The sequence below is a fragment of the Saccoglossus kowalevskii genome, chromosome 1, assembly GCF_978046115.1.
Source record: "Saccoglossus kowalevskii chromosome 1, keSacKowa6.1, whole genome shotgun sequence".
In the NCBI taxonomy this organism is placed as follows: Eukaryota; Metazoa; Hemichordata; class Enteropneusta; family Harrimaniidae; genus Saccoglossus; species Saccoglossus kowalevskii.
Window position 1 is genome coordinate 48,252,453 of NC_140641.1, and position 21,300 is coordinate 48,273,752.

The 21,300-nt window shown below is 35.2% G+C and overlaps 2 protein-coding genes across 3 annotated transcripts in view; one reads left to right on the forward strand and one right to left on the reverse strand.

Moving 5' to 3' along the window:
• LOC102807777 (AP-1 complex subunit sigma-2) overlaps positions 1-3,697 on the reverse strand; it is a 55,275-nt gene extending 51,578 nt beyond the window's left edge. For both annotated transcript variants that reach the window (XM_085502699.1, XM_085502702.1), the window contains exon 1: positions 3,571-3,697. In XM_085502699.1, the coding sequence (XP_085358825.1) occupies positions 3,571-3,573 (3 nt within the window). In that variant the 5' untranslated portion in view covers positions 3,574-3,697. The remainder of the gene's footprint in view (positions 1-3,570) is intronic.
• Positions 3,698-3,928: 231 nt separating this feature from the next.
• LOC100377420 (neuraminidase 1-like) lies at positions 3,929-20,621 on the forward strand. The gene is given in 3 exon segments (NM_001290086.1): positions 3,929-4,610; positions 6,601-6,695; positions 20,203-20,621. Coding segments are annotated over 3 exon segments (1,125 nt in total). The 5' UTR covers positions 3,929-3,982; the 3' UTR covers positions 20,605-20,621.
• Positions 20,622-21,300: the final 679 nt, after the last annotated feature.

The window sequence follows — 21,300 nt, forward strand, 5'->3', positions numbered from 1 at the left end:
ACTACAGGAACACTGGCTCACACAATCTGAGCTTAAAGGGGCACCTTCCAGTTAAGATTAATTTCACAACAAATTTACTTTCTGGATTAAAATAACAATGGATAACAAAAGATAGATTAACACTGTAAACAACATAAACAATAGTGTCCCATGATTCTTTGGTGCAATCCATGGGATTGAGCGGTTCCCCTTTAAATTTTTAACTAAAATTAGTGATGACTTCTACGCTGTTCAAGAATCTGCCATAGATGAGATATCGGGAATATGCATCAGGCACTCGTACAGTGGTGTGGCAGTACTGTGGAGGAAAACACTTGGAGCCACGAAAATTAATTAAACGTTACAATGATTCTCGGTTACTAGGATTAGAAATAGGGAATATGGATAATATGTTGACCATTATCAATGTGTATATGCCTACTGACAGTGGGGACAATTACCATGAATACATTGAATATCTACATAAAGTAGGTGGTGTATTGATGACACAGTTTCTAATAGTGTACTCATCATTGGGGATTGGAATGCTAAAGTTAATTCGGTAAAGAATCGGATTCTTTCTGCACAGAAAACAGCCTCACATGTTCTGACGTTATCTTTTTGGGCACTGAAAATAACTTCACGTATTACAGTGAGGCTCATCATACCACGTTGTGGTTGAATCACTGTATATCTACGTCTTAGCTCATAAATCTATTAGTAACGTAAAAATACTGCACGAATACATTGGATCGGATCATTTCCCACTGAGTATTACATGCAACTTTGATTATCTACCAAATTATGAATATTTAATTGATACACCGTTGAGGCCTCGTATAGACTGGTCTAGTGTAAGTAAGTCTGCTATTCACAAATATGTACAACAGACGGAAGCTATGCTGTCCTGCATTTCTATACCTCATGATGTGTTATCCTGTCGTGATTCTGCTTGCCTTGATGCAAGACATCGATTGGCGATTGATAAACTCTATGATGAAATTGCTAATGCTTTGAAACAGGCGGCTATTAATTGTATACAATCAAAGGCACCTATTAAATCCAAGTGTGTACCAGGATGGAATGATTATGTAAAAGATCATCACACAATTGCTTGCGATGCTTTTCTGTTATGGCGTAACAATGGAGGACCTAGGCAAGGTCCATTGTCTGATTTAATGTGTAAAACCCGAGCTAAATTTAAATATGTTTTGAGACTCTGTAGAGATAACGAAAGCAATATGAGAGCTGATGCTCTTGTTAATAGTCATAATAACATTATGCAAATCTACTATCCTGTGCATCGGACAAGGACGAACAATATGTAAGAAGCAAACCTCAGAAAGGAAACTCATCACAGGACATGATCGTACATCCAACAGAGATCCTATGTAGCATACAAGAACTTGCTGTTGGAAAATCGACTGGTCCTGATGGCATTTCTGCTGAGCATATTAAGAATGCACATGATCGTGTTCTCATTTTGTTTTCATTATTATTCACGATGGCGCATTTTCACGCCTATTTACCGCCAAATATGTTAGAAACTACGTTGGTGCCGATTGTGAAAAATAAAAATGGTGATATTACTAGCACTGGAAATTATCGTCCCACTGCTACTGCTATCTCAAAGATGTACATGTATGAGAATCTGATATTAGAGCGCTGTGGTATCTTCGTATGAGGGACTATCAATTTGGCTTCAAAAAAAGGTCATTCCACTGATACATGTATGTGTGTTTTTTTACTCAAAGAAACGATTGATTTTTATAAACGTAATGATAGTCCTGTATTCTTATGTTTTTTAGACACTTCAAAAGCTTTCGACCGTGTTAGCCACTGGTGTTTATTTCGCAAGTTATTGCATAGAGGAGTTCCAATTTTTATTGTGAGAATTATTATGTATTGGTATTGTAATCAACAGTTTAAAGTACGATAGGGATCTACTTTCTCCAAAAGTTTTCATACATTAAATTGCGTTAGGCAAGGCAGTATTATATCACCACACCTGTTTACTGTTTACATAGATGGACTCAGCAACGAACTCGGCAATACGAGTTTTGGTTGTCATTTATCTGGAAAATGTCTTAATCATTTAATGTATGCAGACGACATAGTTTTATTATGCCCATCTGTGAAGTGCTTGAACAGTTTGCTGACTACCTGTACTTATTTTGCCAACAATCATAACATCAAATTCAATACTGATAAGACGAAATGTATGTATATACTGCCTCCTCGTAGTAGTATCACATGTATTCCTCATGTTTATCTAAATGGTACTAAGCTGGATTTCGTTAGTAATCATTTATACCTAGGAGTTATTGTGAACACATTAACCAATGATAGTTGTGACATGACGTGTCAATGAAGTCTTTTTATGCAAGAGGCAACTATTTGGTACGTAATTTTAATAAGCGTTTTGTTCCGGTTGACTCTATTTAAAACTTTCTGTACAACGATGTATTGTTCGCATTTAAGGGCTGTATTTTCCAAAGCTAATCTGAATGCTGTGCGAGTTGCTTATACATGTAACAACGCTTTTCGCGCTATTTTTTATGTGAGTCATAACTTGAGTATTTCTGAAACTCAGATTATAAATGGTGTTCCCACTTTTTTAAGTATTCTGCACAAGACTGGTTACGAACCACATCGAGGTCACGACTCGGCTAGCCTTGCTCAACTGGTTGTTGACAAAATGACGAACAGGCCACGCCTCCAACTGAGCCGTGCATTTGGGCAAACCGTTAGGAATTCCTAAATGGAGTCCTAAATTTGTGTAGTTTTCTTGATTTATTCTGCAGATATCGGTAAAATGTAGGTAAGGCTTTGGCGAAATTTGAAGGAGCAACTAATATTCTTCAACCTGGTATTTTTTTTAGATTTTATTTTTCATTCTTTTCGTCTGTTTTTTCGAGTTTAAAAATGTGAGCTGGCTGGAGTGGAGCCTCCTTTGTCTATTTCTTACACTAGATGCCAGCCGATACCCCCCCCCCCCCTGCTCATAGAGACTGCGTACTACAGTTGATTATAAGTAGTTTCTGGGCTCCCTGTGGTTAATTAAAAAGCGTTCATTAGGACTGCTTTTAAATACCATTTTTTCAAAGTAATAGAATATTACACATGTTACATGTTACACTTTTCAATGCTGACAACCCTAACAGCAATTAAGGATTTCGTGATAAGACACAATGTATAAAAAAAAATGTGAATTCATTTGTTGTACGTTAAATTAGGCTTAGTCTTTTCCACGAAACGAAATGAAACAAAATAAAACGAAACTAAACGAAACGAAACCCTAACCCTAACCTTAGATTTTGAACGACCTCAAACATCGTCACGTCCGTATTTCACAGTGTGAAATTTTCTCAGATATTATTGGGCCAATGAAAGAAAAAATGCGAGTTAGGGTTAGGGTTTGGGTTTCGTTTCGTTTCGTTTCGTTTCGTTTCGTGGAAAAGACTAAGCCGTTAAATTAAATTAAATTACGATTCGTTTACTTGCAGACACGTCGTCTATTTGATTGGAGATGTATATTATTATTACTATAATGATAACGCATAATTATACAAATTGCAGCTCAATACTTACCATCTTGGTGAATAACGCAGGATAAAATCGTCACTTTATAAACAAAAACAGAAAACAAAAAACAGGTTCTTTGCTCAGGCTCAGAAAAAATCACCCCCGGAAACAAGAATTACTGTCGTCCTCGTTCCAGAGTTTTAAAAAATCAGCGGCTTATTAATGATCAGAATGTATTTAACATAATCTGTATTTATTGAAATCAGTTTATAACTACATATAGTTAGCTTATAAATTATAGTTGCTAAAAGTAGGCACCACAAAATCTAAACTGAAAATATAATAATATTGTCTGGACGTGGTGAAAATTAACACAAACGTGTGACTTTGTAGTTACTTAAGGGGTCTACAATCAGAAAGTCAGGTGACTTGCGATTGATTTGAATCTTTTCTCGTACTCGTACTTGTCGTCTTCAGAATGTCAGTACATGTAGTCAGTAGTTCTTCTGTTTTCTTCTGGCTTTGCTTGATTTTTGTAGCATACGCGAGTCTGTCTCCTCTTATTGTAGATGATCAAGTTTTATGGACCTCTGGAGATGAAGGCGATATTTCTTTCTACAGAACCCCTATGCTGATCAATACACCTAATGGGGACTTACTAGCATTTGCAGGAGCAAGAAAATATTCTGAAGGTGACACTGCGCAAAAAATAGCCACCATGCGACGATCACGCGACAAAGGGGCGTCATGGGACCCGACAGTTTTTGTCATACAGGATCTTGGGCCAGAAACTGATTATTTTAACTTTGGTACTATCACGGTTGACGATGCAGTTAATAGTTTGGTGTTTCTGTATTGCCATTGTCCACACAATGTTTGTAAAGACAGCTTGCCAACCGTGTTTATGATGCGAAGCTATGATTGGGGTTATACTTGGAGTAAACCAGTGAACTTGTCAATATCAAATCCGATATTTTATAACTTCGCCTACTGCCCCGGACCTGGCTATGGTATACAGAAAAAAATCGGACCATACAAAGGAAGGCTGATTTCATGTGGTCATACGATCAAGACATTTAAGGCAATGCACTGCATTATTAGTGACGGTGAGTTACTTGGTAAACCCATTAAGGTAGAGATGCAGGTTCGTGGGCACTTGGGAGTGAAATTTTTTTTTTTTTTTGCTTTTTATTATCCAAAAAGTCTTGGCTATAGACTGTAGAATTGTGAATAGTGGAACATACTCAAAAAACGATTTTAAAATATAGATAACAGGTGCAAACATTATCTCTTTTGAATGCTTAGCAAGATTTAGCAAGGCTGTACATAAATAATAAAAAAAAACATGGTGAAAAAAAGAAATAATGGAATCTCCATATTATGCACTGTATTTAACTTTTTACAAAACGATAATACATTTAAATTTGAAACTGTAACAGCTATTTTAATTATGAGCATTAGCAAACTTTCTACTGAGTGAATTGTGATGCAAATTAGCAATTATCTCAGCTTCTTTTTAGTGCACATTCCAGAACTTTAAAAAAAAAAATAGCTCCTAGACGCTTTGACCTTTTGTTTTGAAATTTTCACAAATGATTGTCAATGTGTATATCTTCAAAACGCCGTCAGGGCATTGTTTTTAGTTGAATAGTGTTACAGCAATCGTACAGACAACTAGCCTGGATGTTAATTTATGCATAAATTTGAAGTAGTGAAATTTGAGCTGCTATCCTACAAAATTGACAACTGGTAGACAGTTTTCAAGACTGCACTTTCTTTATAGTAAACAGATGTACCCACAAACCAATTTTGACAGGAAACAGAAGCATGGTTTAGAAGCTAATTTTTTTTAAATCACTTTTGACCAAAAAAGCACATTTTTGTGCATATTTCAAACTACAGTGTCCATAAAAATAAAATACTAACAAAACTTTAAAATTCATACAATAAGCTTTCCGAAAATATATAGTTTTGTGGACAAGGGAGGTAATCTTGGTTTCCTAATTAACTAATTAAAATACCTGTCAGGTAAACTGCTAAATCACAAGTTTACATTATGTGTACATTAATCACCCTGGGTATTTGACTATATATACCTTATCCTGTCAAAGTGATATTTTTCGAATATAGAACAGTATACCCTGAAATGTCCAAGCTGTAAAACGTGTTAAGAGTTTTGGTGATAATTACCTAGAAAACAAGAGCTAAAAAAAAGCCTATTGTGAAAACCAGCCAAAAATAACTTTAATTCTGACTCTATTGCATGAGGGCGGTATGTCAGGTTGCTCATCCTAGTGGGATTTTGTTTTCTGAAAATTAGAGCATCTTTTGGTGTGGGAAAACTTTTGACAAAAGTTTCACTTGTACCTATTGGGTGTAGGTGACATGTACATGTAGCTGGAGTAGTGCCCTCAATGTTCACAAGTGGTTTTATGAAATACAAATGGTAATTTTACAAGTACAAAAGATGAAGATTCTTAATACAAATTGATAACAATTGGAGATATTACTAATGGAGATTTCAAATAGAATACATGAATACAAATAGTGATATTACGAATAAAAATAGAGGTTTTTATGAACACAAATGGAGGTTTTACCAATATAAAAATGTTATAAATATATATGAATAAATATGAATTTAAATTCTTGTACACATTGTATTCCGAGAATGGGTTATACATATAGCTATTGGCCTATTCTAGGGATATGTACCACACAGCTATAGCAGACAGGGTTGCAGGAGACATTATATTACAGGAATGGGATATAGCCCAGCTATAGCAGACAGGGTTGCAGGAGACATTATATTACAGGAATGGGATATAGCCCAGTTATAGCTGACAGGGTTGCAGGAGACATATTCTAGGGATGGGATATAGCCCAGTTATAGCTGACAGGGTTGCAGGAGACATTATATTCTAGGGATGGGATATAGCCCAGTTATAGCTGACAGGGTTGCAGAAGACATCATATTCCGAGGATACGATATAGCCCAGTTATAGCTGACAGGGTTGCAGGAGACTAAGACAAAATGCATAATTTAAGAATTTGTGTCTTGTATGGTAAAAAATTGTTGCTTAATTATAATCTCAGATCATGGTGATACATGGAAATTAGCTGGAACTGTTCCTACAATACCATATGGTTATGGGCTAAAAACTGGTGATTTTCAGATGGATGAAACCACAGTAAGTATATCTCATCCTACATAGCTACAATGTGATGGTAAGATTTATCATCTTTTTTTTTTGTATTTTAATATATTTTGTTATTGGGTACTCATAAAAATTTACATATCTGTGAATAAAGTAGTTACATTCCTGTATAACTCAAAGTTTTTCAAAGTGACATTTCTCAAAGCTTCAGAAGAGGAATAGTTTATTGCTCAAACCCAGAACCTTTATGTTTGCTTTTGGTTCACATGGACGGATTTTTCCCTAAGATCACTATATTCACTAGATTGCTACTTGTCTATCTCATTCAGTTCTAGTTCATACCATTTGCCTCTTTATTCCATATATGGTATTAAAGGGGACCACTTTTTTAAGTGCTGTATCATTTTATTGTTATGATTTGCTATCCAATTTTCACACTGGTAGACTCTTTTCATGTACGTTAGAATACCTTGAAGTTGGGTTTTATATCATTCATTTTACAGTGGTAAATATGTTTCCTAACTAACAGGCTAATAAAATTTATTGTCAACGATTCGCCTGGATCTGATATTATTAAGCACATTCTGCTTGGTGGTGAATTTTGTTTTAATATCTTTCCCCAACTAAAAAGTAGGTCTCTCCAAAGTGCAACAACATATTCACATTCATAGAAGATATGTTCCAGAGTTTCTGGATTCTCCTGACAAAATGTGCACATCTGTGTAGGAAACTTTTCTGGGTTTATTTTATGAAGTTTGTCATTTGTATATAGAATGTTATGTAAAAGTTTAAACTGAAATTCACGTGTTTTGCTGTCGATACTCATTTTTATCATTAATTTGTACATTTTACTCCATTCTATTAGGCCAAGTTTCAGCATCTCTTCAAGTTTCTTTTGACTCACTGGAGGGATGAATTGCCTGTCTATTAATTCTTTTTTTATATAGGGTTTTGAGATTGCATCAAGCGGTGTTGGAATTCCAGACACCGATAAGCTTATCTCGTCTATGTCAGTGTTTTTGTATTTTAGATTTTCGGGGATGGCAGTAACAAGGCCAATCCATTTTAGTTTATGTAGTAGAGTCCATTCATTTTGGGTTATTGTTTCCCATGGTATAAGACGATTCTCGTTAAACAGGTCTGAAACTCTTTTAATTCTGTTTTCAGCCAATTCTCTATAAAAAATAGGTTTTTCGGCTATTTTTATATTTTCGTTATTCCAAATTACTTGGTTTGTGTTTCTGTAACTCATTTTAGTTTCAGCTTCCCAAATTTCAAGACATTCTCGCAGGAAGTCAGTACAGCGAATTGGTAAAAGTTTTGTTTTATAATTACATTGGAAGATGATATTACCTCCTATACTCTTAAGCTGCTCATCAATAAATAGTTTATATGGATGTTCATTATTTGGATCTACATATCTTTTAATCCATAGTAGCCTCTGTTGTTTTTTGAGGATATGCATGTCTGGGATACCCAAACCGCCCTGGCCCACACCCCCCTATCATAGTTCTACGAGCAATTCTGTCTTTTCCTTCCCATATAAAATTATACATAGTCTTTTGAGCCTCCTGAATAAATTCATTCCCAACTGCAGTTGTACTCATAATATATGTGAACTGGGATATACCATAAGTTTTAATAATTTGGACTTTGCCATAAAGAGAAAGTTTCCTGCTCTTCCAAGAGTTCAAAATAATTTTCATATTGTCCATAGCTTTTTTAACATTTATTTTCCTATTTTCCTTTTGATTGTGAGAAAAGTAAATTCCTACAATTTTGATAGGAGATGTGGGCCATCTAACCCCGAACAGTTTATCTTGCCTATATTTCCATTTACCGAGCCAGACAGCTTCCGTTTTGTCCATGTTAATTCTCAGCCCTGAGCATTTCTCAAAATCCCCCAATAAGTTAAATAGCACCTCAGCAGATTTTTCGTTTGAAATGAAGCATGACATGTCGTCCGCAAATGCTGCTTCTTTAATTTCTTTTCCCGATATGATAATACCTTTGATTTCTTGTTTTGATCTAATAGCCACCAGCAGAGTTTCTAAAACTAAAATGAAGAGCATCGGAGACAGAGGGTCTCCTTGTCTGACTCCCCTTTGCAACTCAAAGTATCCCGTACTATATCCGTTATTCATCACGCAACATACAATATTTGTATACAATGATTTCACCCACCTTTGAAATTGAGGACCGAATTGAAATTTCTCTAATGCCCTATCAAGATACTCCCAACTGACCGTATCGAAGGCTTTTTCAAAATCTACTGCTATTAGCAGAGCCTCCTTATCAGTTTGTTCTATGTAGTGATACACCTCACTAATTAATCTTGCATAACCACTAATATTGCGGCCTTTAATAAAAGCTGCCTGGGTTTCGCCAATTAATTCAGGAAGAACAGATTCCAATCGCTTAGCAAGACATTTGAATGCCAATTTTGCATCCACGTTCATTAATGAAATTGGCCTCCAGTTTTTCAATAAACGTTTATCTCGTCCAGGTTTTTCTATTAGTGTAATGATACTTTGTTTCTGAGAGGTAGAAAATTCTCCCTGCTCAAAGGCCAAGTTTAATGAGTTCACTACCAGATTTCTTACCAGTGGCCAATATGCCTTATAAAACTCAACAGTTAAGCCATCGTTTCCTGGGCTTTTATTTTCTTTCATTGAAGTTAAGGTATCAAAAATTTCCCTTGAAGTTAGAAGTCCCTCACATGTTGCCTGTGAACTTTCTGCCAGCACTGGAATTGCAGTATTATTAAGAAATTTGTTGGCCTCTATCGAATCCTTATTTGAGTACAGCCTAGAGTAAAAGGATTTTAATTTCTGTTAAAATTTCATTTGGTTGTTCTATAGTTTTATCCCCTTCTACTTTTAATTGTTTGATGCAGGATTTCTTTCTGTTATTTTTTTCCAAATTCAGAAAATATCTGTTTTTTCCCCTTTTTCATACCACCTAGCCCGTGATCTTATTATAGCACCTTCTACCTTGTAATTATAATGGTCTTCTAATTTCCTTTTCATTTCTTCCATATTGCTATAATTTTCCTCATTTGGGCTGTCACTACACATCTGTTGAGTATCTTTAAGCTGTTTTTCCAAGTCCTCAATTTCCTGTTTACGGTTTCTTGCTTTTTCTTTAGTGTAATCAATTGTAAATTTTTTAATCTGGTATTTAATTAAGTCCCATAACTGACTTCTATCTATATCTTTAAATTCTTCCTGCCAGTTTTCAATCTTTTCCTTTATTAAGTTTCCATACTCTTTATCTTTGGTTAGAGTGGAGTTGAATCTCCAGTGAGCAGGACCATGTTTCTGACAAGAATTTTTTAAATGTAGCCAAACAGCGGAGTGATCCGAAGCTAAACCTGGTATAATTTCAACTTTTTTAACAATATTTTGCAAAACATCTGAGATAATTAGATAGTCCAGTCTGCTTTGTTGAATAGTAGGGCGTTTTCTACGCCAAGTAAACTGTTTTTTGTTCTCATTTCTTATTCGCCAAATGTTAACTAAGCTAAAATGTTCAGTGATATCCTCAAAAATGTCTACCGATTTAGTCCGGGCTTGGGGGTTCCCTCCTGATCTGTCCATCAAGTTATCCACTGTAAAATTCAGATCCTCCCCCCCCCCCCAGATTATCGTTTTGTTTGGATCTGGGATCATATTAGTTAACCTAATTTTTAAATCAGTTAAGAATTCAGCATGTTCTGATTTTCTATTGGGTGCATACGTGTTTAGTAGAATACATTGAGAGTTATCAATTTCAGTTTGAATCATTAAGATTCTCCCATCCGTATCCTGTGTTAGTTTATTAACTTTATCAGTATTTCTAATTATAGTCATCACTCCTCTGCTGGTGGTAGTTCCATGTGAATAACTACATTTCCCCTTAAATTGAGAAGACCAGAAAATCTCATCTGCCGAGGTGCTATGTGTTTCTTGCAAATATGCATTGGCAAAAGCCAACGGACACACGGTAACTGGAAGAAACAGTAGAGTACTGCAGCATGGGACGGCTCCCATGTACTCAATATGAATACGTTGTTTTTAGGCAAGTTTCCTTTCTTCTTTCCTGGAGCCGTCCGATTCGAAGCTAGTGATTGTGACGCATGCGCAGACCTCTCCCAGACCAAGATTTATCATCTGAAGGGATGATTCAGTGACAATTTCTTTTAATTTATACTTACTATTCAAAAATCACTGAAAATAAAATTATTACAAAAACAAATATAAATTCATTTGCAGCACAAATCAATTCCACCTAAAAAGTATGACTTCTAACTCTGACCACAGACAGACTCAGTGGGGATGCTCATACATGTAACAAGTGAGGAGACTTGTAGCCAGGGTTTGATACACAACTTGTTCTAATGGTTCATTTTGTGTGAAAGCTTTATTAAACAATTATGTCCATTGTGCTATTTGTGATGTATAGCTAGGTAGCTATATACCACTGTTGTTGTTTTTTCATCTACTGATGGGTAGCAAGCCAACTGAATTACTCCTGATGTTTTTAGCTCTGCTGTCAACTTTGTCGAGCGGAGCTTATCATGAGGGATTGTCTGTCATTGTCGTCGTTCGTGTCAACTTTTTACTTTTTCTACTTCTTCTACTTCTTCTTGTAAACTACAAGCCTTATTGCTTTGATGATACTTGGTGTATACTAGTATTACCTCTTAGGTCTGTTCATTTCGTGATGATATCTTTAATTCTCTAATTATCAGAATGTTTTTGTCATTTTTGGTAAAAAGTGATTCTTGTTCAAAACGGCAAGTATGATTGCTTTGATGTTATACATGCAGGTAGCTCAGATATACTTCTCTCAGATTTGTTAATTGTGATATTTTCGACTTCTTGTTGAAAACAGCATATCTAATTTTCAAGATCTTGATGAAAGTTCTTCTACAATAAAACATTTGTTTCAACAGAGCATTAAATGCAGAAATTACGGTATTTTTACTGCTGGTGATGGGAACAGATGTCAGTAGTACATTCTTCATGATTGTTAATTAAATAATGCAGTAACTGCATATGTTGTTTCCATTATGTAGTACAAATCATTTTCAAGGATTATTTCCTGCCAAAAATTCTAGCCTGTATTTTTCCCAAAGTTTGGCTTAAATATATTGCCTAATTTTCATCCAATAACTGATGTTCCGAAGTGTACAAAATCTAGCAAGACATGACTTTTGCCTTAGCTACTGATGGTTAGTTATAGGTCAAGCTTTGAATCAAAATAGCATCATTACTACAAATGCTGTGAAAAATGCGCTAAAACTTATCTGTTTTTATCATGTATTTTGACATTTCGAAGACGTGTAGAATGTCAACGATTTTACAGTGCCACAACTGAAGTACTTTCTTCGAAAGTATTTCATTGAATTTGGGTTATTCATGTTATATTATTCTATTAGGGAGCTTGAGATTGTCTTATTAAAATGTTATATTATTCTATTAGGGAGCTTGAGATTGTCTTATTAAAATGTTATATTATTCTATTAGGGAGCTTGAGATTGTCTTATTAAAATGTTATATTATTCTATTAGGGAGCTTGAGATTGTCTTATTAAAATGTTATATTATTCTATTAGGGAGCTTGAGATTGTCTTATTAAAATGTTATATTATTCTATTAGGGAGCTTGAGATTGTCATGTTATATTATTCTATTAGGGAGCTTGAGATTGTCTTATTAAAATGTTATATTATTCTATTAGGGAGCTTGAGATTGTCATGTTATATTATTCTATTAGGGAGCTTGAGATTGTCTTATTAAAATGTTATATTATTCTATTAGGGAGCTTGAGATTGTCTTATTAAAATGTTCATGTTATATTATTCTATTAGGGAGCTTGAGATTGTCTTATTAAAATGTTCAAAAAATGGTATTATACCCAAGGTGCAATAAATACTATTTATATTAATTATTTTTTGAAGTTACAATTATTCTGCTGCAAGAATTGTTTTTAGAAATAAAATAAAAAAAAATTGCTATGAGATGAATTTCCTTCTGTCTGTTGCCTATCCACCCGTCAACAATTAAATTTTCATCTTTTTGAAAACTACCAACTCAATTGCTTCAATATTTTGTATGTAGGCAACTTAAGTGGACCTGTGTCATGCTGGTTTATTTTGTGATATCTTCAATTTTCAATTTTTAGCTCCGCTGTCGACAAAGTCGACACAGCGGAGCTGTTCATATTACTGATCGTCTGTCGTCGTCAACTTTACAATTTCAACTTCTTCTTTGAAACCACAAGTCAGAATTTTTGGCTCAACGGACCATAGGTCCGCTGAGCCTATGGGATCGGTTTTTGTCCTGCGTCTGTCGTCCGTCTATCGGTCTGTGCACGACTTCTTCTCAAAAACCGCCAAACCGTTTGACTCGATTTTTGGTGTGTGGATGCCTTGATGAGTGTAGATGGTAATTTGTTCATGAGAAGTTTCTCTACCAAAAATGATGCAAATTAGCCCACCAAAACTCTACTGTGGCGGTCTATAGTGAGAGCGCCATCTATAGTATGGTGTTGGAATAATTTTGTTTATGAATAAGTCTGTGCGTCCCTGTGTCGGTCACAGGCGCCCGGAACGTTTCTTGGCTAATAAAAAATGACCTAAAATGGGATCGGCATAGTTAGTCAGTCGCCGGTACATTCCCCTTACTACTCGTATAATAACACAAGGTAGGAAAGCGTTGACACCATGACATCGAAACTTCCCGAAAATAATACGATTTTCCAAATTATATTTTGATTCGCTTCACACAACTCAAGCATGATATCGTGCGTATATCTTTGGAACTGCGCATGTTTGGAAATGCGCATGCTCGGGCCTCTGCTTCAAAATATCCGCATTGATGGGTTTATTCATATTGCTCTGGTGTTTTGATTTTCACAGGATTTAACCTGTTTTAGTTTGAATAAGTAATGTAAGTCGATCGATAGTTTCTACCGATATCATGCTTGAGTTGTGTGAAGCGGATCGAAATATAATTTGGAAAATCGTGTTATTTTCGGGAAGTTTCGATGTCATGGTGTCAACTTGGTTTCGCTGTCGGTTATTTTGTTCGTCGTGGTGTCAACACGAAACCATGGAGCTACAGTTCCATCCATCCTTTGCGAGTTACCCTATTTTACCGAACTGAAATCAGGTCGGGTCTTAACAGTCGTTTTTTAGTCCCCGTTCGGATGCAGTCCGAAAACGGGGACTTATGTTTTGACCTCCTTTGTTCAAACTTGGTATATACATTAGACATTATAGGACCTTGATGCACATCATTTTGTTTTACGATCTGATTCAAGATGGCCGAATAGCGGCCATTTTTGTGCTAAAAAATCCTAAAAATCAACCATTTTGATTTGACGATCAAATGTCAAGCATTTATGGATGGGTTTTATTCAAACTTAGTATATACATTAGACATTATGGGACCTTGATGCAAATAATTTTGTTTTTCAGATAGGATTCATAATGGCCGACTGGCGGCCATTTTGTATTAATGAATGTGGTTCTCGTGCCATATCTCTGACTTGCTTTCACTGATTATGTTCAAATTTTAAATATTCATTATACATCATGTTATAGATAGACAGATATATTGGTTTGACAATCCTATTCAAAATGGCCAAATGGTGGGATTTTTTGGGCTAAACAATCATCAAATATCAAGCATTTCTGGCATTTATGGATGAATTTCGTTCAAACTTGGTACATACATGTATATTAGACATTACAGGTTCCTGATGCACATCATTTATTTTTCAGATCGGATTCAAAATGGCTGTCTAGCGGCCATTTTGTTTTAATGAATGGGCTTCTAGACCCATATCTTCGACTTGTTTTGGCTGATAATATTTTCAAATTTTAAATATTCATTATTTCTATTCAAAATGGTGGAATGGTGGTAATTTTTGTGCTAAAAAATCATCAAATATCAAGAATTTATGGGTGGATTTCGTTCAAACCTGGTACATACATTAGACATTACAGGTTCCTGATGCTCGTCGTTTTATTTATCAGATTGGATTCAAAATGGCTGACTGGCGGCCATTTTGTTTCAATGATTGGGCTTATAGAGCCATATCTCTTAAATGCTTTGACTTATTTTAATTAAATTTTATATATTCGTTATACATCATGTTATATATATACATGTATTCAAAATGGCTGATTTTGAATGCTGTTCCAGAGCAATATCTCTCAATATGGACAAGTACTTGTTTGAGGATCAGATACAAATGTCAATCATTTTAATGTTAAAAAAATCATGTTCCTGACATGGTTATATTCCAGCTATATTACTATAAACAAAACTATACATCTTATATTTGATAACTAATGGGGACTGTGTCATGCATGGCTTGTTTTCATTATTTTCGCCTTAAGTTTTTACCTTTCTACTGTCGATGGGTTCCGAAACTATTTCATCAATTATTTTGAGGGCGATGGTCCGAAATTGGTCGATTTCAAGACGGAAACCGCGGAAAACTACAGCGAAAATCCCAGTGTTTGCCGTCATCTTGAATAAGTTATCGTGACACCACAAGGCGTCATAGTTTTCCCATTTCATGCGGTTTTCGTCATGAAATCGACCACTTTCGGACCATCGCCCTCAAAATAATTGATGAAATAGTTGCGGGACCCATTGAGAGTAGAAAGGTAGAACTTAAGGCGAAAATAATGAAAAAAAACGGCTGTCACGACCCGACCTGATTTCAGTTCAGACTATTTTAAAATGGTCATTTTTGGTCAAAAATTCTATTTTCGACTTGTTCTTCAAAACCGGTAGCCTGAATGCTTTCATACTTGGCGTGTATGTACTTTGTGTTGACATCTACTAGATTTGTTCATCCCATGGCCATATCTTTAATTCTCTAATTTTGACGAATATTTTTTCATTTTTGGTTAAAAATGGAATTTCAACTAACCACTATTTCCAATGCCTTGGTGTTAGGCATACATGTGTTTATTATTCCATTGACAACTTTGTGTGGTTGTTTGGCGTTATTTCATTTAAAAGTACAAATTTAAACGAAAAATGGTGTGGCATCTACAACACTAATTTTGTACAATAGCCGTTGAGCAACAGGCCATTGGCCTATTTTTTCAAATTTGATATGCAACTACCTTGGATGGTTCTTGCTCAGATTTGTTCATTTCATGTCAAAATCTCAAATTCTATAATTTTGATGAATATTTTTGTTTTTGGTAAAAAGTGATATTTTCAACTTCTTGTTAAAAACAGCAAGTCCAATTGCTTTGATATTTTATATATAGGTACTATACAAATGTATGTGGACCTCTCTCAGATTTGTTCATTTCATGATGACATCTTCAATTCTTCAATTTCATTTTTTCCTTTGATACTTTTAATAGTACAATGTATGTAGGTATCATGAGTGGGAGCTGCAAGATTCGGTTATATCTCTGTGATGATATTTTCATTTTTTTTTTATGTACTCCCAGTTGTGGTAACAATAACCATGGCACTCATATTTTTTGTTTTGAGGAAGAAAATCTACAAAGACAGTGGAGCTATTTAAACCATAAAAGTAGAACTACTGTGCAAATTATTTTTTCACAAAAGCTTGAGATGCATTTTTGTGAGATGCATGTATATTGTTGAAAAAGTGTGATTGCTTTGATATTATATATATAGGCACAACTTCTACGCAGTCCGAAAACAGGGACTCATGTTTTGACCTCAGTGCATCCGTGCGTACGTTCGGACCTGTATCTAAGAAATGCCTGGACCAATCACAATCAAACTTTACACATACATCATACATGATATTATACATATGCATGCAATTTGTTTCACGTTCTGATTCAAGATGTCCGAATGGAGGCCATTTTTGGTGCTAAAAAATCATCAAAATCAAGCATTTCTCGGCTGTTTACAGATGGATTTTGTTCAAACTTGGTATATACATTATAGGACCTTGATGCACATCATTTTGTTAATTTTCAGATACATGTAAGATTCATAATGGTTGACTGACAGCCATTTTGTTTTAAGGAATGTGGTTCTAGTGCCATATCTCTGACTTACTTTGACTGATTATGTTCAAATTTTAAATTTTCATTATAAATCATGTCATAGATATACAGATATATATTGATTTGACGATCAAATGTCAAGCATTTATGGATGGGTTTTGTTCAAACTTGGTACATACATTAGACATTACGGGTTCCTGATGCACATAATTTAATTTTTGAGATCAGATTTAAAATGGCCATTATGTATTAATGAATGCAGTTCTAGTGCCATATCTCCGACATGCTTTGACTGATTATGTTCAAATTTTATATATTTATTATGCATGTATTCAAAATGGCTGATTTTGTTTTAATTAATGCTGTTCTAGAGCAATATGTCTCTATACTCATTTGACGATCAGATACAAATGTCAATCATTTTAATGTTAAACAATCATCATAATCATATTCCTGACAAGTTTATGTTCCAGCTATATTACTATATAAACAAAACTATATATCTTAAATTCGGTAACTAACTGGGACTGTGCCATGCATGGCTACCAGGCTTGTGATGAATGTTTTGGTAAAAAGTAATATTTTTGATTTTTTTGTTAATAAACCCAAGTACATACACAAAGGTACAATAGGTGGATGAACCTCTTTCAGATTTGTTTATTTTGTGATGATACATGTATCCTCAATTCTTTAATTGAAATGTGCATTGCTAACAGCGGCGCTCCATGTGTCTCAGCCGAGAGGCTGCTTGTTTATCTCTCATGGGGATGTCAAACAGGGATGTAACTTCAACCCTCAATTTTTCAATATCTTTGTGATTGGGATTTATGATACTGTGAACATTTTTGATCCAGTTGAATTAAACAGCTTGAAGTCTTACTGTATTTTATATGTAGATGATCTGTTACTTTTATCATCTACCAGTAGTCATGAACGGCTGCAGAATGGTGTTGAAACCAAGGTCACAGTATTGACAAAAAAGGAAATTCAAGGCCACCATCAATGAAACCAAGGTTACAGCACTGGCAAAAATAGAAATTCAAGGTCAACATCAATGAAACCGAGGGCACAGCCGCCGAAAAAATGGAGATGCAAGGTCAACATCAATGAAACCAAAGTCATAGTACTGACAAAATGGGAATTCAGGGTCAACATCAATGAAGCCAAGGTTATAGTGTTTCCAAAAATGGAAATGCAAGGTCAACATCAATGAAACCAATGCCATAGTGTTACCAAAAATGGAAATTCAAGGCCAACATCAATGAAACCAAGGTCACAGTATTCCCAAAAATGAAAATTCAAGGTTAACATCAATGAAACCAAGGCTATAATATTGGCAAAAAATGGAAATTCAACGTCAACATCAATGACACCAAGGTCATAGCATTGGCAAAAATGGTAATTCAAGGTCAACATCAATGAAACCAAGGCTATAATATTGGCAAAAAATGGAAATTCAACGTCAACATCAATGACACCAAGGTCATAGCATTGGCAAAAATGGTAATTCAAGGTCAACATCAATGAAACCAAGGTTACAGTGTTGGTGAAAATGGAAATTCAAGGTCAACATCAATGAAACCAAGGTCATAGTGTCAACAGAAATGGAAATTCAAAGTCAACGTCAATGAAACCAAGGTTATAGCATTGGCAAAAATGAAAATTCAAGGTCAACATCAATGAAACCAAGGTTATAGTATTGGCAAAAATTTGGGCGATAAATTTAAGTTCTATATCAATCAAAGTCAAATTGTTTCTTACAATTATATTGGCATTTTGTTTCACTCCAGTGGTAAATTCCATGTAGCCACTTAAAGGCTACATTATAAAGCTCAGGAAGCTATCTTTAAAATGTACCAAATGCTTTGATCAAGTAATCAGTGTTATGCAGTAGGATTGGCTTGTAAGCTTTGTGACTCAATTGTTAAACCTGTGTCATTATATGGTGCAGATCCTTGGTGTGGTTGCCTAATTAATTCCTATAAGGGTTCTGGGGATAATAAGTTATTGATTAACTTTGTTTGCTTTAATTAAGCACAAGTTATGGTCTGATAATTTTGAGGCAGAGAATCTACATATTAAGTTTCACATATAGCATGCAGAAGTGAATTGGTTCGTTGTCCACATATTTTGGATACATGTATCTGTACAGCTCTTATCAAATATTATAAAAGACTTGATTATGGATTATCCAATATGCTACAAGCTGCAGCCTTTTACAAATGTAAAAATAATTTCTATGATTTATGGCTTGCATTTATTAAGAACTTATTACAGATAACTAACTATAAAATAACTGACATTGACTTAGATGACACTGAAACTTAATTGAGGAATTTTCTCCAAAACATTTATTAAATCACTGGAAGCAAGTTTTAAAGATGCTTGCAAATTTGAGTTATTTGATCCTAATTAATTCAGTGGGAGATCAGGTACAAAATAGGTTGAAATTTCTTGCGGCTTTATTTATTTACGTTCCAGAGATAGACAAACTCTCTGTGAAGTTATTTACTTGGATTTTCTAGTAATTACAGTTATATTTCATCACATTTTCCTGTTATTTTAGCTGTACTGTTTAGTTGTTTATGTCTGTATGTTCCAAACAAAATATCTTATCCATAATATGCTTTTTTTAGTTTTCCTTCCGAATTTGACATTTGACATTTGTGCATGCATACATTCATCCATCTATTCGTACATATCCAACCATATTTCACACATGCCTGGGCCAATCAAGTTCAAACTTCACAAAAACATCAGACATCATATCATATACACATGCATTTTTGTCACCATCAAATCCAAAATGGTGGTCATCTTGTTTAAAGTTTCACATAGCCATATTTCATACATGCCTGGATAGTTTATACATATATCTCATATAATACAAGGACTATTCCTATGTTCACGTTATGGGATCTCACCGTGTGCCAAAATTATTAATCTTTTGTGTTTACAGGAGGATTACAGCAATTGTGTTCACGTTTGTCAGGACCCACTTGGCTCGTGCTGAAATCATGCCCTCATTCTTTGATCTATTATTTGGACCAAACATAGAAAACGATATACATATGATAATTACTATATCAAAATTATGTCCATTTGCTATTATGGTATTTATTACAAGTACTCGGCACATGATTTGACATGTTTCCATGTCGATGTAGCATTTCAAGAAAAAAACTTTTGCAGCAGCACATAAATATATACGTCGCTGCCGATGGTTTGCTTTTGTTTCATTCATCCAACCGTATCTAGCTGCACTTCCCTCCATAGTAGTGTCATACTAGTATGAATAAGTACTTGTTCTTTTAAATTCATCACAAGGGCGTGATTTTGGTTCTTGCCGAGCGTTCAGCTATGTGCTAAGTTTCGGTCCTGAGCATCTATCAAGTTTTTTTCAGCAACTGCCGACTTAAGTTTCTTAATGTTCCAACTTGGCCTCTAACGTGATCGCCGTCTTATGTCATTGTTATAGTCTTAATGTTTGACAAGTAGCTAAAAAGTATATGTATAAACTTTATTTAATTTCTTAGATTATTGAACTTCCTGATGGATCATTGATGTTGAATTCCAGAAATGAGCATCACTACCACTGCAGATGTCGGATTATTGCAACAAGTGAAGATGGTGCTGATACTTTTCCATTTCAAAATATACGCTTGGATGAAACACTTGTAGACCCAGCATGTGATGGAAGTCTTATCTCTCACAATAATGTGTTATTCTTCTCGAATCCAGCAAACCCTTCAGCTCGAGTCAACATGACTTTGAGATGGAGTTTGGACTTTGGAAAAAGCTGGGATGGTGCTCTAGTGATCAATGCGGGAAGTAGTGAATATTCCTGTTTGTCTTCTATTGATGACAATCATGTTGGACTTCTCTATGAAAAGGGCGGTTATAAAGAAATGTCATTTGCTAAAATCAGAATAAACTAAATGTACATGCAACTGCATTATTCACATGATCCATTGTTTTATGTGTTCATGTACCAGTACAACTCAGAATGAAACTTGATTTATAGCTTAGTAGTGGGATGCCACATATACCCTTTGTATTTAGTGCGATGCCACATATCCCCTTTGTATTTAGTGCGATGCCACATATCCCCTTTTGTAATTAGTGGGATGCCACATATCCCCCTTTGTAATTAGTGGGATGACACATATCCCCTTTGTATTTAGTGCGATGCCACATATCCCCTTTGTATTTAGTGTGATGCCACATATCCCCTTTGTATTTAGTGCGATGCCACATATCCCCCTTTGTATTTAGTGCGATGCCACATATCCCCTTTTGTAATTAGTGGGATGCCACATATCCCCCTTTGTAATTAGTGGGATGCCACATATCCCCCTTTGTAATTAGTGGGATGCCACATGTCCCCTTTTGTATTTAGTGCGATGCCACATGTCCCCTTTTGTATTTAGTGCGATGCCACATGTCCCCTTTTGTATTTAGTGCGATGCCACATGTCCCCTTTTGTAATAAGTGGGATGCCACATATCCCCCTTTGTAATTAGTGGGATGCCACATATCCCCCTTGTATTTAGTGCGATGCCACACATCCCCTTTTGTATTTAGTGGGATACCACATATCCCCTTTTGGATTTAGTGGAATACCACATAGTCAC